This window comes from Somniosus microcephalus, chromosome 14 (genome assembly GCF_052327205.1).
Source record: "Somniosus microcephalus isolate GS21.2 chromosome 14, FLI_Smic_1.0, whole genome shotgun sequence".
Classification (NCBI taxonomy): domain Eukaryota; kingdom Metazoa; phylum Chordata; class Chondrichthyes; order Squaliformes; family Somniosidae; genus Somniosus; species Somniosus microcephalus.
In genome coordinates, this window is record NC_141000.1 from 110,644,804 (window position 1) to 110,667,732 (window position 22,929).

General features: G+C 44.2%; 1 protein-coding gene across 4 annotated transcripts in view; it reads right to left on the minus strand.

The window, feature by feature from the left end:
* Nucleotides 1-22,570, minus strand: part of ttc3 (tetratricopeptide repeat domain 3) — a 102,679-nt gene extending 80,109 nt beyond the window's left edge. For 3 of the 4 annotated variants that reach the window (XM_086007189.1, XM_086007187.1, XM_086007188.1), the window contains exons 1-7: nt 22,417-22,570; nt 13,355-13,431; nt 9,749-9,797; nt 6,722-6,890; nt 5,596-5,683; nt 3,291-3,341; nt 1,410-1,539 (exon numbers count right to left, since the gene is read on the minus strand). In XM_086007189.1, the coding sequence (XP_085863315.1) occupies nt 1,410-1,539; nt 3,291-3,341; nt 5,596-5,683; nt 6,722-6,890; nt 9,749-9,797; nt 13,355-13,420 (553 nt within the window). In that variant the 5' untranslated portion in view covers nt 13,421-13,431; nt 22,417-22,570. The remainder of the gene's footprint in view (nt 1-1,409; nt 1,540-3,290; nt 3,342-5,595; nt 5,684-6,721; nt 6,891-9,748; nt 9,798-13,354; nt 13,432-22,416) is intronic. The other variant, XM_086007191.1, reaches the window with a different exon arrangement.
* Nucleotides 22,571-22,929: the final 359 nt, after the last annotated feature.

Here is a 22,929-nt window from a genome sequence, read left to right on the forward strand (position 1 = left end):
CTCAGCAGGAGTATTGTGGACAATTCTGGGCACCACACTTCAGGAATGATGTAAAGGATTTAGAAAGGGTGCAGAGGAGGTTTACCAGGAATGACGGGCTTCAGTTACGAGGAGAGGTTGGAAAAGTTAGGACTGTTCTCCTTGGAACAGAGGTTAAGATGTGACCTAATAGAGGTTTTCAAGATGATGAGAGGTTTTGATAAGAGTAGATAGGGGGAAATCTATTCTCTCTGGTGAGTGGGTCAATAATCAGAGGTCACAGATTTAAAATCATTGGCAAAAGATCTAGGAGGAGAATTGTTTTCATTCAGTTGTCAGGATCTGGAACGTTCTACCTGAAAAAAGGCGGCGGAAGCTGACTTGATAAATAATTTTAAACGGGAGTTGGACAGGTACTTGAGGATGAGGAACTTACAGGGTTACGGACAAAAAGCGAAGAGGTGGGACTCAGCACGACTGCTCTTTCCAAGGGCCAGCACAGTCACAACGGGCCGAATGGCCTCCTTCTGTGCTTTAAGTTTCTATGATTCTACGAAAAAGACCATCAAGAAACTTAAAAAATGAAAAATTTTGAAGATTTCATGAAATGTTAAAAAATCTCTTCAGACACATTTAAACCCACTACTTATGGTGCCCATCACAAATTTCCATAAAAGTACAAATACAACTGATCTAGAACTCCATCCCCTAACAGCTATCCCCCTCATCCATTACCACAGACCTTGACTACCTCCACTGACTCCCCAATCATTAGCAAATTGAATTAAAAGTTCTTTCCCTCGTTTACAAATCCCTTCACAGCGTCACCTCCTCCTGTCCTGTATCCCTCTGTTCTGCTAGGTCTGGATTCATGTGTAATTCTTCCTCCTTCTGCTCCAATAGTAGTACAGCATTCAGCCATCATGGCCTAATCTCTTGATTCCACCCCACCCTCCCACCCACAAACCTTGCTACATCTCTCCTCACTTTCAAAAGACTCTGAAAAACCTACGCCCTCAAACACAACATCAGTCACATTCCCGAACCACATTCTCCCAACTCCTGCTTGCGGTCAGATTTCGTAAAGCCCCTTGGGAACTTTCACTACATTAAGTGACCACTGTACACAGCTGTAACTTTCCTCAATAACCATCATTAATGGGATATTTCTGCATTTATTTTTCTATATTTAAACAAATAAATATATTTAACAACTTTAATAAAATCATTCACCATTAAAAAAGAGAGGGTCATCACGCTGTTGTAAATGGGATATCACATTTAAACAACTTACAGATCCCACCAGGCATAATGCTCCAGGCTTCACCACCTGCTGTATTGTCAGGTTGACATGCTGCTTAAATGTGTTAACGCACCAGGATCGATGTGGGTATTCTCCATTAATGTTGTACAGTTCGAAGACTACTTACACTGAAAACAGCCAATTGCAATAGCTGCCATCCGTGACCGATTCGTTTCAGAATTCACCTCTGCTCGCACAGCGTTAAATTCTCCCGCCTTTTCGATCATATCAATGGCATCATCGAGGTCACAATTAATCTGTGTAAAGGAAATTAAACTGAGAACTGCACAGAAATTACAATTTGCTTTTCTTCCCAACTTCAGCATATATGCTCCTTCAAACACACAAACGTTTATAAAGTTAAATGACAATAACTTGTATTTATTTAGCACCACCGATTTAGAAAAATGACCCAAGAGGTGCAATCAGACAAAAATGACAATTGAGCTAAAAAAAAAGATATTAGGAGTGGTGACAAGCTTCTCTGTCAAAGAAGTGGTTTTAAGGAGGGTTTTAAAGGTGGGGGGGGGGGGTTTAAGAAGTGAAATCCAGAGTGAGGGGCCTGGGCAGCTGAAGACGTGGCTGCCAATGATGGGGAGAAGGGGGGAGGAATGCACAAGAGGCCAGAGTTAGTTAAAAGGATAGTTCCAGGGTTGTAGGGCTGGAGGAGGTTAGAGATAGGGAAAGGCAATGCAGGTTAGCAAGGACAGGAATGACAGGCGAACGGGACTTGGTGCGGGGTAAAATATGGCCCTGGACAAGACTTACGACAGGAGGTTGAATAGTCTATATTCAAGCACTGGAAAACTGATCTACAAGTCCCACTTTTACGCAGGTTTTCAATAAGCTTCAACTCTTCAATTTGCATTTTTCTGCATGCAGGCAACACAGTATTTAAGTCACTTTTCTAGAATTGTCCTTTGATAGTCCAGTGTCCTCTGCCATGTTTCAGATTGTGAACAATTAATTAATATATATACACATTTCATTTCATGGAGGCCACCTTGTAGATGCCAATTTATGCATTACAAACAAATGAGAAGTAAAAGACAGGAGGAAACCTTACCAACCGCATCCCCTTGCCTTAGCAAAAATTTTATATCTGGCTATCCATTAAAATAAAACGGCCCGTATTTTCCGATTGGAGGCTTCCTGTGTGTGGAGGCCTCCGATCTGGAAAAAAATCTATGCCCTTACCCGAGGGCTCCCAAGGTGCGTACACTACCGCTCCTGGGCCTCTCCAAACTCGAAATGCACAGGGCCCACATATCCCAGAGGCACAGGCGGTTCGCAGGCGGCCCTGGGATCACGTAGGCCATGGGGAGCCAATCGAAGAAGGGAATCTCCCTTCATACACTTGACAGACAGACCTGTCAAATATATGAATGGAGATCACCCCAAAAACACAAACATTAAATAATTTTTTTTTTTTTTTTTTTTTAAATCACATTTTTAAAATTAGTTGAATTACAATAAATTAAATATATTAAGCAAAAATTTAATTTTGAAAAAAATTATTAAAGTTTTTTTACAGGGCTAAAAATAAACTTACCTTTTTAAAAAGTATTTTTAAATGTTAAATGAGTGAAATTAAAAAAAAAAAAAAACTTTTTTCAACTTTTATGCTGGTAAAAGCAGGCCATACGCCTCCTTTTACCAGGCGTAAGATTTCTAAGGGTTTTCTGCGGGTGGAGGTTCTCCAGAAAGAGCATTCTTGACAGATCGGAAATGCCGGTTTTCAGCGCATGTGCTTGGCATTGTCCCTACAGGTGTGTACACAGCACGTACCCACCCGTAGGCATCGGAATATACGGCCCAACATTTCTGACACCATTACTGCATCATGAAGATAGTTCAGAAGATCCTCATTAAAAATTCTATTCATTTGCTGTTCAACACTAGGATATTGGTCAAATAATGTACTTTACAACTCCATGAAAGTTCTTCGCAAACAACCACTTAAGAGCAATAAACTGTTCCGTGAAGTTACTTTAGTTATTTTACTTACCCCATCTACTTTATCCCATAAATCCAATAAACAGGACAGGAATTTTGTAGACTGTTGCAAAAGAAAAGCAGAAGCATAACTGAGGTTCTCAAATTTACTTGCAGTAGCCTTAAATAAAAGTTAAACATTTGCTGAATTCAGCTTTAAGTATTTATAAATGCCACTATTTTCTATAAATTAATAGTCAGCCTTGGCTCAATTGTAGCACGCTAGTCTCTGAATCAACAGGTTGGGAGTTCGAACCCCACTCTAGAAACTGGAGGACATAACCTGGGCGGACACTTCACTGCAGTACAGAGGGAGTGCTGCACTACTCGAAGGGTCATCTTTTGGATGAGATTTAAACTGTTTGCCCTCGCAGGTGGACATAAAGGGCAGGGTTTTCATTGGGCCGTGGAGTCGGGATTGGAGGTGTGCCGGGGGGGGGGGGGGGGGTTAAAATCCCAAAATCAGGGGTCCCGACCCCATCCCGCACCCAAACCCACCTCCATGTCAGTTTCAAAGGAGGCGGGTACCCACCCCGCACTGGGACCTGCCTCCGAGGCGGGAAGGGGATTAGTGCCAATTAACTGCCTATTAACAGGCAGTTTTTAGCCTAATCCCTATTTTTAAGGCTGGAGTGTGGGATTCCCAACGGCTCCAAACCATGCCAAGTTAGAGGAGGCGGGCCATCGGGTTGAAGGACTTGGAGGGGTCGAGATGTCAGTGTTTAGGTGAGTGATGTGTGCATGAGTGCAAAGGTAAGTGTGTTTGGTGTGTCTAAAGTGATTAAATAAGTTTTACATACCTTTACTTACCTTTTCAGCCTTCCTTCCTTTAGGTCCCGGGAGTCCCTCATCTCACCGGCACAGAAAGCAGAATGGCTGCGAACTGTCAAAAGTGACAGCCTGCAGCTTTCTGTGCAGGAGAGATTTCTAACTGAGTCTGTGGAGAAGGACTCAGGTTAGAAGTAAGACTGTCAGAGTTTGACAGCTTCAAACAGCTGTGAAACGCTGATATTTCATCTGTCAAAAACTCTTGACAGATGAAATTTCAGTCTGTGACGTCACCTGCTGCAGGTTGGCCCTTAATTGGCCTGCTGAGCCCGCTGGGTGGGCTCAACAAGGTCAATCAAGTTAAAATCGCGTGGATTGGCCGCATCTCGATGGAGGCGGGACTACAACCCTGAAAGTTATAGTCCCGCCTCCAACCCGACTCCTGAATGAAAATCCAGCCCAAAGTATTCCATGGTACCATTCGAAGAGCAGTACAGGAAGTTCCCCGGGCCAACATTTATTCCTCAACACACACCACCAAAAAAAATTAACTGGTTATTTATCCTGTTGCTGTTTGTGGGACCTTGCTGTCCACTCTGCCGTGTTTGCCTACAATACAAGTGACTACACTTAAATCTTGCTTAAATTGGCTGTGAAACACTGTATAAACGCACGTTCTTTCTTTTCTTTTACTGGAAAGCAATTGTAATTTTCTCCCCTCCTTCCCTGCTGGGGCAAAGTTTGACATGTGTCAGAGGCTCTCCGGAACGTGACAATGTCATTTCATTCAACTGTAGAAGGGCATCACAGGCAACATTCTTTCCTCAGCCAACACCCATGAACGGTAACTTTCCAAAATGTGTCACCAGATAGCAATCAGGAAGAAGATCACTGGGTGATTTCCCCATTCTTTGCACTGGCAACTCTGAGGCCAATTGTGACAGTGTAGCTTTTTTTTTTTTTATAAACTCATTCATTCTTGGGATGTGGGCATCACAGGCAAGGCCAGAATGTATTGCTCTGGATACAACAGAGTGCTTTGCTAGGACACTTCAGAGGACAGTGAGGAGTCAATCACATTGGTGTGGGGCTGAAGTTACACAAAGGCCAGACCGGGTAAGGACGGCAGGTTTCATTCCCTTAAAGGATATTAATGAACCAGTAGGGTTTTTGACGACAATTCGAATAGTCACTTTTATTAATACCAACTTTTTATTCCAAATTTCTTTTTAAATTGAATTTAAGCAGCTGAGATCAGATCATTCAGCATAAACTGAGTATCAAAGAAAAATAGCCACATTTCTATTACGTCCATGCAATTGAATACCTGAAAATTCCTGCAAGGATAATTATAAATTTGTGCACTTTTGCCACCCCTCCATTTTCCCTTCCTTGTTAGACCCCTTCCCACTGACTCCCCAGCAGAAGGTGTTGATTCAAAAGCTCCTGGACTGTAAATGATTCTGATCCTATCTACTGACTCAACTTCAAACAGATCAACAAAATATTCTACCAACTGTAAAATGCCCAATTTACAAAAGCATACTTACGTTGCGTTTCTTTATTACCTCGAGCACCGCTTCCAGGAGCTCAATAGTTTGTAGCTTTATCAAATTCAATTCAAAGACATCATAATTCCTGGGGGGGGAAAAAAACCAAGACTTAAGATTGAAGCTTCTGCAATCTTCACCCATTAAGCTGCTGTGGCACTTTTAATGTCTGGGCGTGTGCTACCACTTCTTGAAAGAAAAAAAGTTAGTAGTGGAATACTTGAGAAATGTTGAGACCCAATGTCCTCTCCAAACACTTTAGCACTCACATATAGAGGCAGGTGTAGGGTAAAGCTCCATTAACACTATGCCAACAAGTGCCATATCCTGCACCTGTGAAGAGTGCCAGTGTGAATTTTTCCATTCTCACCAGCCATCCTTATGGCTTCCATGAGTGAACTTGGTAATTAGGGCTAAATTTAGCTCGGCTCTACACTATAGGCTCACACCCAGTAGCAACCTGGTTGAGAAATGGTGAAGCTCATTTTATGTCACTTACAACCCTTCGAACTAAGTGAAGAGACTTTCATTCTAGTAGTCTGGACTGATTTGAACCAAAGTTCCACACAATTCTCATTCATAACTTCTTAAACATCCATGGTAAGAATCTGATTAACATGAGCACTATCTAGTTTATGGAAGAGATGTCAAACTGAGGACCATCTGCCAGCTTGGGTGGATGCAAAAGATTCTGTGGCACTGTTCGAAGAAGAGCAGGGTAGTCCCGCCGGTACCCTGGCTGACACTCGTTGCTCAATCAACACCATCAAAAAAAAATTCAACTCGTCATTTATCGCAGAGCTGTTTGTGGGACCTTGCGGAGCACAAACTGGCAGCCGCATTTGCCTATATTACAACAGCGACTGCACTTCAAAGTAATTCATTGGAACATCTTAAGGATGTGAAATGTGCTCTATAAATACAAGTTCTATTTCCCCGCCTCCCCCCTTCTTTTCCATTTTAAAGCACAGGAACAGTGTGGTATTCCACTGCCACTTAATGACCTGCACACCATACTCAGCAAACAGCAAGGATAATTTCTATGCGTTCAAGTTCAGAATCCATGTTATCAACCACTATGTTATCCAGACCAAGGTCAAAGAAACTGTACTACAAAAACACTTACTCTGCATCTATGAATTTGGCTGCAATGGCCCACTGTTGATAGCGATCATCCTTTTTCTTCTGAGCAAATAAATAGGGCCATAGGATGTGCAAATGTATCATATGCCAACGTCTGTAACCCATCTGATGAGTTTTGTGTGTGTCAGAACACCAAATCTCAGCTGTTTCCACTGAATTGGGGGGGGGGGGGGGGGGGGGAGAAAGAAAAAAAAAAGAGTAAAGAACACTGAGCATATCAAACAATAGATTTAATTTTTTTGCAAATTGTCTCTGCCACATGCTGGTATATTGTTCCACAGGCACTGACAAATCTCCAGCACATTAGCCAAGTAGCCTTCTTTCACGTGCAAGTCTAAACTGTGACGACTGTGTGAGGCGGACACCTCACTAGCCTGAAACAACTGAGGCAATAATGCAGTTCTCCCACTATTGTCCTGGTTAAATTCAGCTAACTCTGTACTGAAGACCTTTCTGGTCTAAAACACACCACATTTCAAAACTACAGTGAGCACAGCATTTAAAAGCGACCTGCACGTTCTTCCAGGTATTCAAGTGGAGATTTTGAGAAAATTAAGACACAAATGGAGAAACAAATACAGGAAACTTCGCGATATCCAGCACCGACGGGACCGAGCTGCTGCCGATCTATCAAAACTTCCGGATAGACCAGCGCTAATGTTGAAGGATACGGAGGTTTTCATCTCCGTATCTGACAACAAACACTGTTGCTTAGCAACAGCTTGTAAACACTCGGCCCCTACCTTGGAAGTGTCTCTGCAGCTGTTGCTAAGCTAGAGACGCTTTCCAGAGCCTCACTGTTAAAAAAAAAAAAAAAATGGGAGAAGAAAAAAAACCTAACCAAAACGGCTGCTGATTTCTGCCGTTAGATCGAGGTTTCCGGACATACAACTTCCGGATAAACCAAAGTTTCCTGTATATAGCAATCTAAATAGCAGCCAACAAAAATGACTGGACAATTACTTATTGTATGCACTGCAGGACATTTCTCTCGTGATCAAAGCAATTACAAAGCACACAGCCCTTTCTTCAATACCACCATCACCTGTTGCTGCCCTAACTCTGAACTGCAGCTTTCTCTAGCTTCTCGCCCATCCTCCTTTATGCCCTTCTAGGAGCTCACCTTGTCCACAAGACCTACCTCCTGCCCTCTTGACCCCATTGCCACTAACCTGCTGACCACCCAACTTCCCTTCCTGCCCCTTCTAATGGCTCCCTCTCATTGGGTTACTGTTTCTCTCCCTTTCAAAGCCAGTCAGCCAACCTCACCCCCTCCCAAAAAAAATCCTTGACCCCACTGTTCTTGAACACTGTCACCTCCCAATCCATGCCGCAACGCCATGTTTGAAACTCTCCAATCAGGTTTCCATTCCTGCCACAGCACTGAAACAGGTAATAACATGAATTCAAATTCTCAAACTACCATCGTGGGGTTTGAACGAACTGGATTATTAGTCCAGGCCTCCAAATTACTCATCCAGTAACATAACCACTACACTACCATGCCCAAATGCCTCAGCCATTCTGCTGCTGAAACCCTCATCCATGCCTTTAACTCCAGAATCGACTATTCCAATGCTCTCCTTGCCAAGCACCCACCTTCCACCCTCTAAAATTCAGCTCTTCCAAAACTCTGCTGCCCATATCCTAACCTGCATCAAGTCCCACTTACTCATTACTCATCTGCTCGCTGACATATATTGGCTCCCAGTCGCCAACATCTCCAATTTAAAATTCTCATCCTCGTGTTCAAATCCCTCCATGGCCTTGTTCCCCACCCCCCTCCCCCCCAAATGCTGCGACCTCCGGCAGCACATTTATCTTCCGCAAACGCAGAGTTCCTCAAACATTGCCCTCTTGTGCATCCCGCACTTCCTTCGCCCATATTTGGTGCCATGCCTTCAGCCATCTAGGTCCCAAGCTGTGGAATTTTCCACCCGAACCTTTCCACATCTCTCTCGTCTCAAGACCTTCCTTAAAACCTACCTCTTTGGCCAAACTTTTAGTCACCCCTCCTAATATCTGCTTCTTTGGCTCGGTGTCAATTTTTTATCGTCGGTTTATACTTCTTGAGATTATAGCTAATTTCTTTGCCTTGGGTCATTTTTTGACATCAAAGGTACTACAGGAAACTTTCGTTTATCCGGAGGTTAAATGTCCGGAAAGCTCTATCCACCGGCAAAATTCAGGAGTCGGTTCAGATAAGTTTTTTTTCTTTTCGTTGCTTTTTTTCTGCAGTCGTGGCTCTGCAAGGTCTAGCTGAAGCTGTTGCTTAGCTACAGAGACACTTGCAAGCTACGCTGACTGTTTTGAAGCTGTTGCTAAGCAACAGGGTTTGTTGCTTCACACGGAGCTCAGAAGCTCCGTATGTTTTAACATTAGCGCTGGTTTCTACGGCAGTTTTGATGGGACGGCACCAGCTCGGTCCCGTCAGTGCCGGATACCAGAAAGTTTCCTGTATATAAATGCAAGTTATTGTTGTTGGTGTTGTTGCTACCCTCCAATACAACAACTTTAATGTCAAGCAAACCCAAGACTCAACATTGTAAACAACCATCATCAATAACCAAGCAAGTCCCCAAGTCTTAATTGCTGTTTTAGAAGTCTATTCTCACCACACGGTGTGAATATGCAGTGTGATGTGCCATGGAGTCAAGCAGACCAAGAAAATCTACCGTTTAATTCCCCATCTATGCTAGTTGCTCTGAACCAGGGCCACAGTGGGTATACAAATGGTCTCAAAGTTCCTGGGCAATTGCAATCCGGGAACCCCTGCTAGAAACAAGAATGTGCGAATTCTGGATGAGGGCAGGGTGAATACCAGCTGCAAGAACCCCACAAATACTGACATTCAGTGCCCAAGGCCACAATGGAGAGGTGCCACTGCCTACTGAACTACGGTCCAGTATTAAAAGCAAGGAGAAAAAAGGAAAATGGAGGGAAAAATCCTGTTTTAAATACAGACAGAACGCCCCCCCCCCCCCCCACTACAACAGCTTGATGTACTTACTATTATTTTTTGGCTTCATTTGATTATATCTTTCCGATATTGCTTCACTCTGAAAGGAAACAACGTAAGTAATTACTGCCTTGTCACTGGTTAAGTCTAATACATACATTTATAAATCAATCATTCAACAAAATCACACAAAGAAACTGTTCATCCAGAACAACACTACGACAATCCATCTCGACGGCAGTTTTCTGTCATCCACCGCAGGTTTCATCATCTATCTACAGCGGTCTGTTTACCTTTACCAACGCAAATAATAAGTCACTTGTAAGGCAATTATGGAAGGGAATATTAATTTACACAACTCATTGATTTAGCATGGCATTCTAAGCAAATTTGATACAATGAAAGAACGCCTTAATAACCAAGAAATATTGTAATTCATTTTTAAATAAAAGTTATTTAATGTACAATATATTCCCTACTAGTTTAACAATACTCACCAGCACTGAAACTGGAGGGGCCTTTGCAGGCTTTAAATAGTACACTAGCACTGTAAAACATTAACGCATGTATGCACTTTGACAATTACCTTTATCACACGCAAATATGATCTGTACAGACAACAGCTTATGTCCATTTGATACTAACTTGAGGTTTAATTGCGCTCAATGAAAAGAAATGAAAAGGCAGAAGCTACTGTTCATGCTATGATCTTTGACTTAGTCAGTTACCAACTTAGCACATCCTCTTCCCGGGAAAGCAACTCAACCACTAGATCGTTCAAACAAACATTTATAGCTTTGACTGTGTTTTAAAAACAAAGGGATTACAAAGAGTGAAATTCGTTCCTTAAAAACTATGAAAGTTGATCTGTACAGTTGTGCCAATTAGTCATTTTAACAATCTATCAGAATAAATCAATGCGTAGGATGAGAGATATACATACTTGTTTCCAATTAACAGCAGCTTGCGTCAGCATTCTTGTCATACCCTATAACTCGTATGCCTCCTCTACTCCCACGGACACCATTTCTCCTGGCCCTGTACTCCATCACCAGCCACTCTTTTAGTCACAATGTCATTCCCTTGGGGAAGATCTCTCTAAACTCCTCAAACTTTACCACCTTCCTTCCTGTTTTCAAAAAAGTGTTTCTGTTCGACTAGGCTTGCAGAACACACCTCTGCTCCCAAACACATTCATTCCCCTCTTCTGCTGCTCAATGTGAAATTTACCCTGTAAAGTGTTCGGTGACATCTTAATGTACTAACAAGAAAAATCTGCATCTAAGAGCACTGCTACCAACTGAGCCTAGTCTCATTCTGAGTTAGAAGGGTTCAAGACCACCCTAGGATTTCAGCATTCAAACTCGCTGCTCATTGAAACATATAAAATTCTTAAGAGGGCTTGACAGGGTAGACGCTGTTTCCCCTGGCTGGAGGGTCTAGAACTAGGGATCACAGTCAATGTCCCCCTTAATTTTAAATTTGGGTGCGCGAGCCCTTTAACGGGCTGCGCAACCCATTCAAAGCTTCACACAGGCGCAAAATTTCACATTGTAAAAGCCGGTCCCGGGCTGAGCGGGACCAGCAGACAGCTGCGCAGCCTAGAGGGAACATTTGTCATAGTCTCAGAATAAGGGGTTGGCCATTTAGGACTGGGATGAGAAATTTCTTCACTCAGAGGGTTGTGAATGTTTGGAATTCTCTACCCCAGGGGGCTGTGGATGCTCATTTGATGAGTATATTCAAGACTGAGATCGATTGATTTTTGGACTCGAAGGTAATCAAGGGATATGGGGATAGGACGGGAGAGTGGAGTTGATGTAGAAGATCAGCCATGACCTTATTGAATGGCAGAGCAGGCCTACTCCTGCTCCCAATTCTTAGGTTCTCATGTAGGTGCTGTGCTTCAGATTGGGTGCTAAACCAATTATTGCTCTTTACAACACAAACATGCATACAAAAAATAATTCTAATCGCGATCTAGTAGCTGGTTCCATGCAGATTGCCTATACTGTATTAACGCAACATTCATTTGGATATCTGAAATAGGTTCACGAGTTAAAAAATTAACATGCCCACAGGTGGCTGGCTCTTTTTGGAAGTAGTAGAACTTATTTGCTTTTCAAAGGCCAGCTCAATGACAGACCTTGGTGACAGACAGGAATGAAAAGGTCGAGAAGTTTTCACTGATGTGGAGCTATAGAAATAGCGATTACAGTTAGAAGAGAGGCATATGCAGATGGTGGGAGATGTGGGTCTCGCTCGATCAGCTGCACGCCTAACTGTGAACAAGCCAAGGTTGAGGGAGCTGGTAGAAATGCACACGCACAGAAACATGCAAAGCGTTAAATTTTTTACATCGAGCTACAGGCTGGTGAAGCAGCAATCTGCAGACTGGATGAGTGAACATTTAGAAGCTGTGAAACACTCGAATTTAAGCAGGACCTATATTTAACCAGAATAGTTAACATTAAGACAATAGCAAATGAATTCGAATTTTGGAAAAAAAGTGTGGATTTTATTAACGTGCCATGAAATGAGGTTCACTGTATTAACATTCATAAATACACAAGTTAATTAAAATATATACGCTCTGATCCAAGTACAACGAACATTAGCATTGTAGGGTACAGGCTCTCCTTGTTTTCTCCATATAGCGAGTCCCCCCACAAAAGCCTAGTCTGCAGAATGAAGCAACACTGGCAAAACCACATTTAGTTCCCATCTGATGAAGGGTACACACACCCAAGGTCTTTCCTGTCCTTCATCTTTGATTGATCAGCTGCGCATTTCTAGCACTTTATGTTTTTACTTCAGATGTCCAGCACTTGCAGTTCCCCATGTTTATTCTGCTAAAGTTAACAGATGTACGTTTAAAGTGATTGGTAAACTTTTAAACTCGCCTATTAACGATACCTGCCTTGATGACAATCAATGACAAAGAATTGCCTTTCTTCCACAAAGGGAAGTGTTTGTTTTTAAACCTCCTAATTGCCATAATTTCTTAAGACTTGCATTTATATAGCGCCTTTCACTAACACTGAACGTCCCAAAGCACTTTACAGCCAATGAAGTACTTTTTTGGAGTGTAGTCACTGTTGTAATGTAGGAAATGCAGCAGCCAATTTGCACACAGCAAGCTCCCACAAACAGCAATGTGATAATGACCAGATCATCTGTTTTAGTGATGTTGGTTGAGGGATAAATATTGGCCAGGATACCGGGGAGAACTCCCCTGCTCTTCTTCAAAATAGTGCCATGGGATCTTTTACATCCACCTGAGAGAGCAGACAGGGCCTCGGTTTAATGTCTCATCCCTCAGTACTGCCCTGGAGTGTCAGCCTAGATTTTTTCTGCTCAAGTCTCTGGAGTGGGACTTGAACCAACATCCTTCGGACTCATAGGCGAGTGTGTTACCAACTGAGCCACAGCTGACACAAATTCAATAGGAACTTTTAACAAGCTTAAATACACTGTACTGAATACAGCTGACTGACCTGCTCACTGTTTCCAAACATTTCTGTGTTTTCTCACAATTTCAAAATCTGCAGCTTTTTGCTTAGTCACAGTGTATGTTAGATAACAAAGGACCACCCATTTTTTTTTTGGGAATATCTGAAAACCAATTCCTCCCCCCCAGATTTTATAAGAACATACCATAAACGTGTAATGATGATAGCCGTTCAGTTTCATGTCATCCGAGTCGGAGCTGGAATCATCCATGGCTGTGGAACCTGAAACAACATTCACCGTATTATTTCGATAATAAAGTAATTCAAAGGACTGCGTAAACTTGCCCTACAAGTCCCTAAGAGACTGCAAGATACCCTGAAGTGCTCCTTCCAGTACACAATATCACTCACTAGAGATGAGCGCCCTGCTGAACTCAACTTCCCTCGTGTATCAACCAGAAGCTCCCTCCACCTGATTGCCAATGCCGTGCCAATCACGAGCTCCTAAGCCAGGAGACAGAAATTTGAATCCCAGCCTGAAGGAACATTCACGTTTGCATAGACTATACAGGGAAATGTTTTGGCAGTCCTGGGCATGGTTATCTGCAATCGGAAGGACAAACTGTCCGGAGTGCAGTCCTCTCCTGTTCAAGTGTGCCTCTTCGAGTCGGAAACAGAGAACCATTACAGATGTCTCCTATCCTCATGACCCAGGGGGCGGGGAGGGGCGAGTTTAAACTCACTACTTTTTGAAAATAAAACACGGACAAGAACTTGTTTCGGGAACATTGTTGATCGGTGAAAATCAACGCACTGAAAGCCATCAGCATTACTCCAAGTGACACAAATTTTTAACGTACAGCATCATTTTGGCACTGCACTTGCTTCAAGAATTTTAATGGGTCCCAGGCACTCATCTTTAATCTGCGCTAGTGTATACTGAGCTCAATCCCTGTTCCAGGGTATAGGGGATTGACTCCTAAAACCCCACGGTCACAACAGGCACCCTGGAATTCCCAACCTACCACCACTGTGGGAGCAAGCACCATCAGAACTGAAGCAGCTCAAGGGGAAGGCCCACCGCCGCCTAGTCAGGTCAACTAGAGATGGGCAATAGATATGGTATGGCTCCCTCAGCATCAACCACAGCCAGAGAACTATTTTTTATAAAAAGGTTACAACTCTGTACCCAAGGAGAGCAGAAAATCAGGGGGAAAAAAATATTCCTACAATTCTGACTTGCAAATACATTTTAAACATATATTTAATGTGAACAACTCCAATTTTTATTTTACAACTACACTTAATCACTTTTCTTTTTAAAAAGTATTTTTCTTTAAAAAGTCATGTACAGGAAACTTTGGTTTATCCGGAGGCTAAATGTCCGGCAAGCTCGAGCCACCGGCAAAAATCAGGAGCCATTTCGTTAGGTTTTTTCTCTTTTCGTTGCTTTTTTCTCAACAGTCAGGCTCTGCAAGGTCTCGCTGAAGCTGTTGCTAAGCTACAGAGAGTACGGCCGACTGTTTAGAAGCTATTGCTAAGCAACAGGGTTTGTTGCCAGATACGGAGATCTCCGTATGTTTCAACATTAGCACTGGTTTGTCCGGCAGTTTTGATGGGACGGCACCAGCTCGGTCCCGCCGGTGCCGGATAGCACAAAGTTTCCTGTACTTATAAGAGATCAGGCGATTGATTGCCCACCGAGTTGATTTTTTGAGTGATGTGCCCCCACTGAACCTGGATACTGCCAAGGGTTTTAATGCTGATGAGCCATTTCTCCATGGTCTCACAAGGGGTTAATGATGCTTCCTTCTACCTGATTTCTCCAAATTCAGACCTTGCATAGCTTGAGAAATGTTGATGCTGGGAGACAGAAGACACTTTTATCTCACCTTGTGGAGTACAACAGCCTTGACCTGGGGAAAGACACATTCTAGCAGTCACATTGTGGATTTCAGGTTTTTTTGGTGTAGGATTTGTTGACATTAAACCAGGGACTTCATGGATTCAATGAATGTATGTTTGAATGCATCATTTTATTGAAACTCCATCTTCATATTACACCATTTTTGATGCCACGAGTTCATTGTTACTCATGTGATTCTCTCCTGCTCAAGTGAAAATGGGAAATTCTCTCTCAGTTTCACTCCCAGTATTAAGGCAGGCAGGTGATCTACAAGTGTAATGCACTGTATAATGTACAGATGAGTTTCTGTTTTTAATGTCAATACCTTTTCACCTGTCTCAGTCACCAGATTACTAACACTATCTTTGTAGCAATGCAAGGTGGAGCAACAAAGGTTTTTAAAAAAATGAACTATGAAAAACAGAATGGCCATACTATCTCCACACCCCTGACTCTCTCTGGACACATTTCCCAAGCGGTATTATAATCCAATGATGGTATAAAACTTCATCTGTCTGGATGGTTCCCACTCCCCAACATCAGAAAAGGCAAGTATTGATGGCAGAATCACAATATTAGTAATTCTACTAACTCCAATTAAGACATACAACTTTCTGACAGATTACTATTCTATACTTTTTTTTTAATGAAGGAACCTAGGTGAATGGCCATAGTCTAATGTTCAGAGCATTGAAGTTGAAATGAGCAGGACAAATGGCGAGATAAAGTGGTTCGATGACACTAAACGTGGATCTTAAAAGTTTGTACAAATTAGAGTGGGCAAGGAATTCAATAATGTTGAGGGAAAGAATGAAATAAGTAGAAATGATTCAATACAGAATACATGGAAGAAAAGGTGCATTTAGGGCAACATATTTGAAGCTTAGGAGTAACAAGAAAGGATACGAGAGTTGAATGATTCCCCATTGAATGAATAGACCCCGGCATCACAATGGATTGTTTTGTTGCTTCACAAAATGAGGTGCTGCAATGGTGAACAGGCCATTGTGGGGGATTAGGAAACTTCCTTCCCAGAATATTGCCCACACACAATAAGCCAACTTTCTCAGAAATGATATAAATAGTCCGACAACATCAATTTAAAAAAAAAAAAAGGTAAATATAATTTAACCCAATTTTGGTTTCATTGTGACAATAAAGAATGCTCAAGGAAGTAATTAAATGTCACGATTGAGCAACTCCCAAGGTAACTCATACATAATTGTAACTGGTGAAACAAAATCGTCACTCATGAGTCATTAGACTTACCAAAATTAGGAAAAATATCGGATAGCTGAAAATTCCACACCATCCAGTCACACGGCATTCATGTGACTCAGAACAGCAGTGACCAAATCACATTTGTTACTTCATGTAGGTGGAATACAATTTCATGAACCTAATCAGAGCAAAGTTAGGAATAGGCAGGTCAGTTGAATATGGAGTGTGGGGACCATGCTGTCCTAGTGTGACACTTTCAGCATACTACTGGATAACAATTAGAACCAAGAACCCTGGCTGATTTCCCCCCCGCCCTCCCACGTCTAGGGTGCCAGCCTTAGCTCAGTGGTAGCACCCTTAACTCCACTCCATTTGTGATCAGCGAACTCAACGATGGCGGAGCCCAGCACACGCGTGCAAAAGACAAGGCTGAAGCGCTCGCAACAATCTTCAGCCAGAAGTGCCGAGTGGATGATCCAACTCGGCCTCCTTCTGAGGTCCCCACCATCACAGATGCCAGTCTTCAGGCAATTCGATTCACTCCAAGTGATATCAAGAAAAGGAAGAGTGCACTGGATACAGCAAAGGCTATGGGCCCCGACAACATCCCCACTGTCGTGCTGAAGACTTGTGCTCCAGAACTAGCTGCGCCTCGAGCCAAGCTGTTCCAGTACAGCTACAACACTGGCATCTATCCGACAATGTGGAAAACTGCCCAGGTATGTCCTGTCCACAAAAAGCAGGACAAATCCAATCCAGCCAATTACCGCCCCATCAGTCTACTCTCAATCATCAGCAAAGTGATGGAAGGTGTCATCGACAGCGCTATCAAGAAGCATTTACTCACCAATAACCTGCTCATCGGTGCCCAATTTGGGTTCTGCAAAGACCACTCAGCGCCAGACCTCATTACAGCCTTGGTCCTTACATGGAGAAAGGAGCTGCATTCCAGAGGTGAGGCGAGAGTGACTGCCCTTGATATCAAGGCAGCATTTGACTGAGTGTGGCATCAAGGAGCTCTAGTGAAATTGAAGTCAATGGAAATCAGGAGAAAAACTCTCCACTGGCTGGAGTCATACCTAGCACTAAGGAAGATGTTTGTGGCTGTTGGAGGTCAATCATCTCAGCCCCAGGACATCGCTGCAGGAGTTCCTCAGGGCAGTGTCCTAGGCCCAACTATCTTCAGTTGCTTCATAAGGTCCCTCAGAAGTGGGGATGTTTGCTGATGATTGCAGTGTTCAGTACAATTCACAATTCCTCAGATATGCAGCAAGACCTAGACACCATCCAAGCTTGAACTAATAAATGGTAAGTAACATTCGCGCCACACAAGTGCCAGGCAATGATCATCTCTAAGAAGAGATAGTCTAACCGCCTCCCCATGACATTCAATGGCATTACCATCATCAAATTCCCCACCATCAAATCTGGGGGTTACTATTGACCAGAAACTTAACTGGACCAACCACAAATACTGTGACTACAAGAGCAGGTCAGAGGCTGGGTATTCTGTGGCAAGTGATCACTCCTGACTCCCCAAAGCATTTCCACCACCTACAAGGCACAAGTCAGGAGTGCCAGTGCGATGGAATACTCTCCACTTGCCCGGATGAGTGCAGCTCCAACAACAATTAAGAAGTTCGACAGCAGTCCGCTTGATTGGCACACCATCCACCACCTTAAACATCCACTCCCAGCGCACCGTGGCTGCAGTGTGTACCATCTACAAGATGCACTGCAGCAACTCGCCAAAGCTTCTGTGACAGCAGCGCCCAAACCCATGACCTCTACCACCTAGAAGGACAAGGGCAGCAGCCACATGGGAACACCACCACCTGCAAGTTCCCCTCCAAATCACACACCATCCTGACTTGGTAATATATCGCCGTTCCTTCATCGTCACTGGGTCAAAATCCTGGAACTCCCTCCCTTCACCACACGGACTGCAGCGGTTCAAGCCACCACCTTCTCAAGGGCAATTAGGAATGAGCAATAAATACTGGCCTTGCCAGCGACACTTTCATCCGTGAATGAATAAATAAAAATAGAATCAAACTTAGAACCTTAACAACAGAAATTGCTGGAAAATGTACTTGTACTTCTTGCAATCTAGTATACTGTATTCGCTGCTCACGATGCGGTCTCCTCTACATTGGGGAGACCAAACGCAGATTGGGTGACCACTTTGCGGAACACCTCCGTTCAGTCCGTAAGGGTGACCCTGAGCTTCCAGTCGCCTGTCATTTTAACTCACCGCTCCATTCCCACTCGGACCTCACCGTCCTTGGCCTCTTGCATTGTTCCACGGAAGCTCAACGTAAACTCGAGGAACAGCACCACATCCTCCGATTAGGCACTTTGCAGCCTTCCGGACTCAATATCGAGTTCAACAATTCCAGATCATAACCTCGGCCCCTATTACATTTTTACTTATAATTTTTTCCACCCCTTTGTTTTGGGTCTTCCTTTCCCCCCCCCCACCCCCGCTGTCTTTTGTCTCCACTGGCCTATTACCATCTCGTCTGGTTTCAAATACCTTTTATTGTCTCTTTTCCTTCTTTTGTTCGATCGCAGCCCTGCCTTCGATCTATTTTCTTTTCTTTCCAGTTTTGAAGAAGGGTTTCGACCCGAAACGTCAACTCAAATTTCTCTCCAAGGATGTTGCCTGACCTGCTGAGTTTTCCCAGCATTTTCTGTCGTTATTTAGAACCTTCTTAGCCTACGAGTCACATTTGGCAGTATATTTACCAATTAAGACACAAGGAGCCCAAGCTAAACATTAAATTTAATTAATTCATGGAAACTAGTCCAACCAGAACCAAGTTGCTGCTTGCCGTTATCAACTATACCTCTCCCCATAAAGGTTTTCACTATAATTACCCAAAAAAGACCAACAATGTGCAATATATACAAACATAGAAACATAGAAGATAGGAGCAGGAGTAGGCCATTCGACTCCTCGAGCCTGCTCCGCCATTCAATGCAATCATGGCTGATCATCCAAATTCAGTACCCTGTCCCTGCTGTAAAGTCTGTGGGTTGTATAGCGAAGTAATACACAGACTACAAGAGTAACTTAAACAGGACTTTACTATTCGAAGGTCAGGGCGAATCTGCCCAATAAATTCTGCCACAGCACTTATATACCGGTGTGATCACCGTCGGTATTACAGTATACAGCAGCCAGGATAAAGTAGTGCCACACCTAAAATAGTTCTCTTAAAGGTGGACGGTTACATACAATAGTTCTCTTAAAGGTAGAACAGTTACATACACTACACCTGCCTTCTCCCCATATCCCTTGATCCCTTTAGCCTTAAGAAATATATCTAACTCCTTCTTGAATATATTTAATGAATTGAATTAAAAATTAAAAAAACCAGAACACTAAGCAGCAGGAAATAAGAAAGGTGCGATCAAAGACAGCCAAAGAGTTTAGAGAGATAATTTCAGAAGACAGGGACAACAAAAACTTGTATTTACATAGCTTCTTTAACGTAAAACATTCCAAGGCGCATTATGAAACAAAATTTGACACCGAACCACATAAGCAGATATTAGGACAGCTTGATCAATGACGTAGGTGTTAAGGAGTCTCTTAAAAGGTAGAGGCGCGGAGAGGTTTCGGGAGGGGATTCCAGGGACATTAATCATAGAATGCTACAGCACAGAAACAGGCCATTTTGTCTATCAAGTTCGTGCTGGTGTCGATCTCCCTTCCAACCGCACATGAACCACCTAGTCTAATCCAATTCTCTTGATCACTCCCAAAACCCTTTAATATTCCTCTTTTTCAACAACTACTGAATTCCCTTTTAAAAAAGCATTTTGCACTCTGCTTCAACAGTTTATGGCAGAGAATTCTACATTCTAACAACTGTGCAAAGATATTCTCCAATCTCCCCTTCAATTCTTTGCGATCATCTTAAATTTGTGCCCTCTTGGTACCATCTCACCAGTGCAGAAAATCTATCACTATATACCTCATCATAATCCATTATAATCTTGAAGACCTCCATCATGTCGCTCCTTGCCTTCTCAACCCGTGGAAAAAAGCCTTAACCTCTCAAGTCTCTCTTCATAACTGGACCCCTTCATTCCTGGTAACTTCCTAATGAATCTATGGCGCACCTTTTCCATTACTTTTATAGCATGCTCACAATGGGGTTCCCATCATTGCACACAACACTCCAACTACAGCATAACCAAGGTCTTGTACAGTTGGAACGGTACAGATGGAACAAGCAGCACACCAGAGTCAGAACAGCAGAGGTTGCGTGCTGGAAAGATTGTAGAGGTGGGGTAGGGCAAAGCCCACAGAACAATCTGAAGATCAGGATTTTGATGTCAATACATTGTGGGACAGTACACATTTGGACTAGTCTACTAGTTAATGATTAGAAGCGAGAACCCTGGCTGATTTTCCCCCTCCCCGGCCTAGGATGTCATCCTTGGCTCAGTGGTAGAAATCTTGGGCTCCTGAGGCACAAGATTGGGGGTTCAAACCCCATCTCCAGAGACTTGAGCACATAATCTACGTCAGCAATTCATTGCAGTACTGAGGGAGTGCTAGACTCTCACAGGCACCGTCTTTCAGATGGGATGTTAAACCAAGGCCTTGTCTGCCTTCTCTTACAGGCATAAGAGATCCCATAGCATTGGAAGAGCTGGGGAATTTTCCCAAATGTCCTGGCCAACATTTATCCCTCAACCAACATCACATAAATGAGCAACTCAACTGCTTTTACTCATTCGTAGCAGTTTGTGGGACCTTGTTGCACACAAATTGGCAGCTGCGTTTCCCTATATTACAAAACAGTGACTGCCCTGCCAAACACTGTGTAAAATGCAAGTCCTTCTTCTATTAAAGAGTTCCCCTTAAAACTGACATTTTCAAAGAGGGGCAGTCTACAAAATTAATCAAGAAGGGAACTTTGTCCAGGATGGAAAGCGGAACAGAAACAATAAAGCAAAGTTAGGGGAGCGCAGGCACGATGGGCCGAATGATCTCTTTGCGTGCTGTATTATTGTAATCCCAAACACATGGCAGTTGAGTTAGCATCTGTGGAGGGGGAAGCAGAGGCAGAATTACCAGCCAGGGATGATGGATTAGAGTTATGTGGGCAGACTAGAGAAGCTGGGGTTGTTCTCCTTAGAGCAGAGAAGGTGAAGTGGAGATTTGATAGAGGTGTTCAAAATCATGAAGGGTTTGGATAGAGTAAATAAAGAGAAACTGTTTCCAATGGCTGAATGGTCACTAATGGGAGGGCACAGATTTAAGGTGATTGGCAGAACCAGAGGTGACCCGAGGAAAAACTTTTTTTAAACGCAACGGGTGGTTAGGATTTGGAATGCGCTGCCTGATAGGGTGACGGATACAAATTCAATAGTAACCTTCAAAAGGGAATTAGAGAAATACTTGAAGGAGAAAAAATTGCAGGGATATGGGGAAAGAGCGGGAGAGTGGGACTAACTGGACCGCTCTTGAAAGAGCCGGCACAGACTCAATGGGCCGAATGGCCTCCTTCTGTGCTGCACAGCTGTACCCGACTTTAAGGAGTTGAGGGTTATTTAAATAGCATCTGGAAATCAGTGCCGCGGGACTTGATTCTATACAGGGCGCAGAGAGAGAGGAGGGGGAAACACTTGAGCAGAGTGGGCCCACTGCCTCTGGAGTCCAGCGCTGAGGAGTTTGGTGCCTCTTTCCCCCGCCTGGAACAAGTCACACAAAGTGCAGTCAGACAGACAGAGGCTCCTGTGGAGGGTGGGGGGATCCTGTGGTGAGTGGGGCCTCCTGTGGAGGGGCTCCTGTGGTGGGGGGGGCTCCTGTGGTGGGGGGGGGGGGGGGCTCCTGTGGTGAGTGGGGCCTCCTGTGGTGGGTGGGGGGGCTCCTGTGGTGGGTGAGGGGATCCTGTGGTGGGTGGGGGGAGGGGGCTCCTGTGGTGGGTGGGGGGGCTCCTGTGGTGGGTGGGTGGGTGGGGGGGGGGGCTCCTGTGGAAGGTGAGGGGGCTCCTGTGGTGGGTGAGGGGATCCTGCCAACAACACATGCACAGCAGGCTTGGGGAGCTCGGGGTGGGCCGCAGGCCGACGGGTCCCGACTAGTGGGAGATCAAAGCCCCTTTATTCCCCGACATGATTACCGTCTCTCTCTCTCTCCACCCTTGGCCGCCGCTGACGATCGCTTCCTTCCTCGTTGACTGACTGGGCCTGCCGCCGTCTCCCGTCACCAGCGTCAAATAATTTACCGACTGCGCAGCCCAACCGACGGACAAAACACCGCCTGTCCTGCCCCGCGCGTCACTTCTGGGCCCCTGCCGCCCCGCCCCCTCATTGTGACGTCGTCCGCTCCGCCGCCCGAGTGATTCTGACTGAGACGCCTTCGATTGTGATGTCGCCCGTTCCCGCACCTCTCCCCATTGTGCCGTCGCCCGTTCCCGCACCTCCCCATTGTGACGTCGCCCGTTCCCGCACCTCTCCCCATTGTGACGTCGCCCGTTCCCGCACCTCTCCCCATTGTGACGTCGCCCGTTCCAATACCTACCTACCCTCCCATTGTGACGTCGCCCGTTTCCCCACCCCATCTCCGATTGGTCCTGCGACGCTCAAAGCCCGCAGCCTCCTTGCCAATCACTTCAAACCCAGACGTGCTGTGT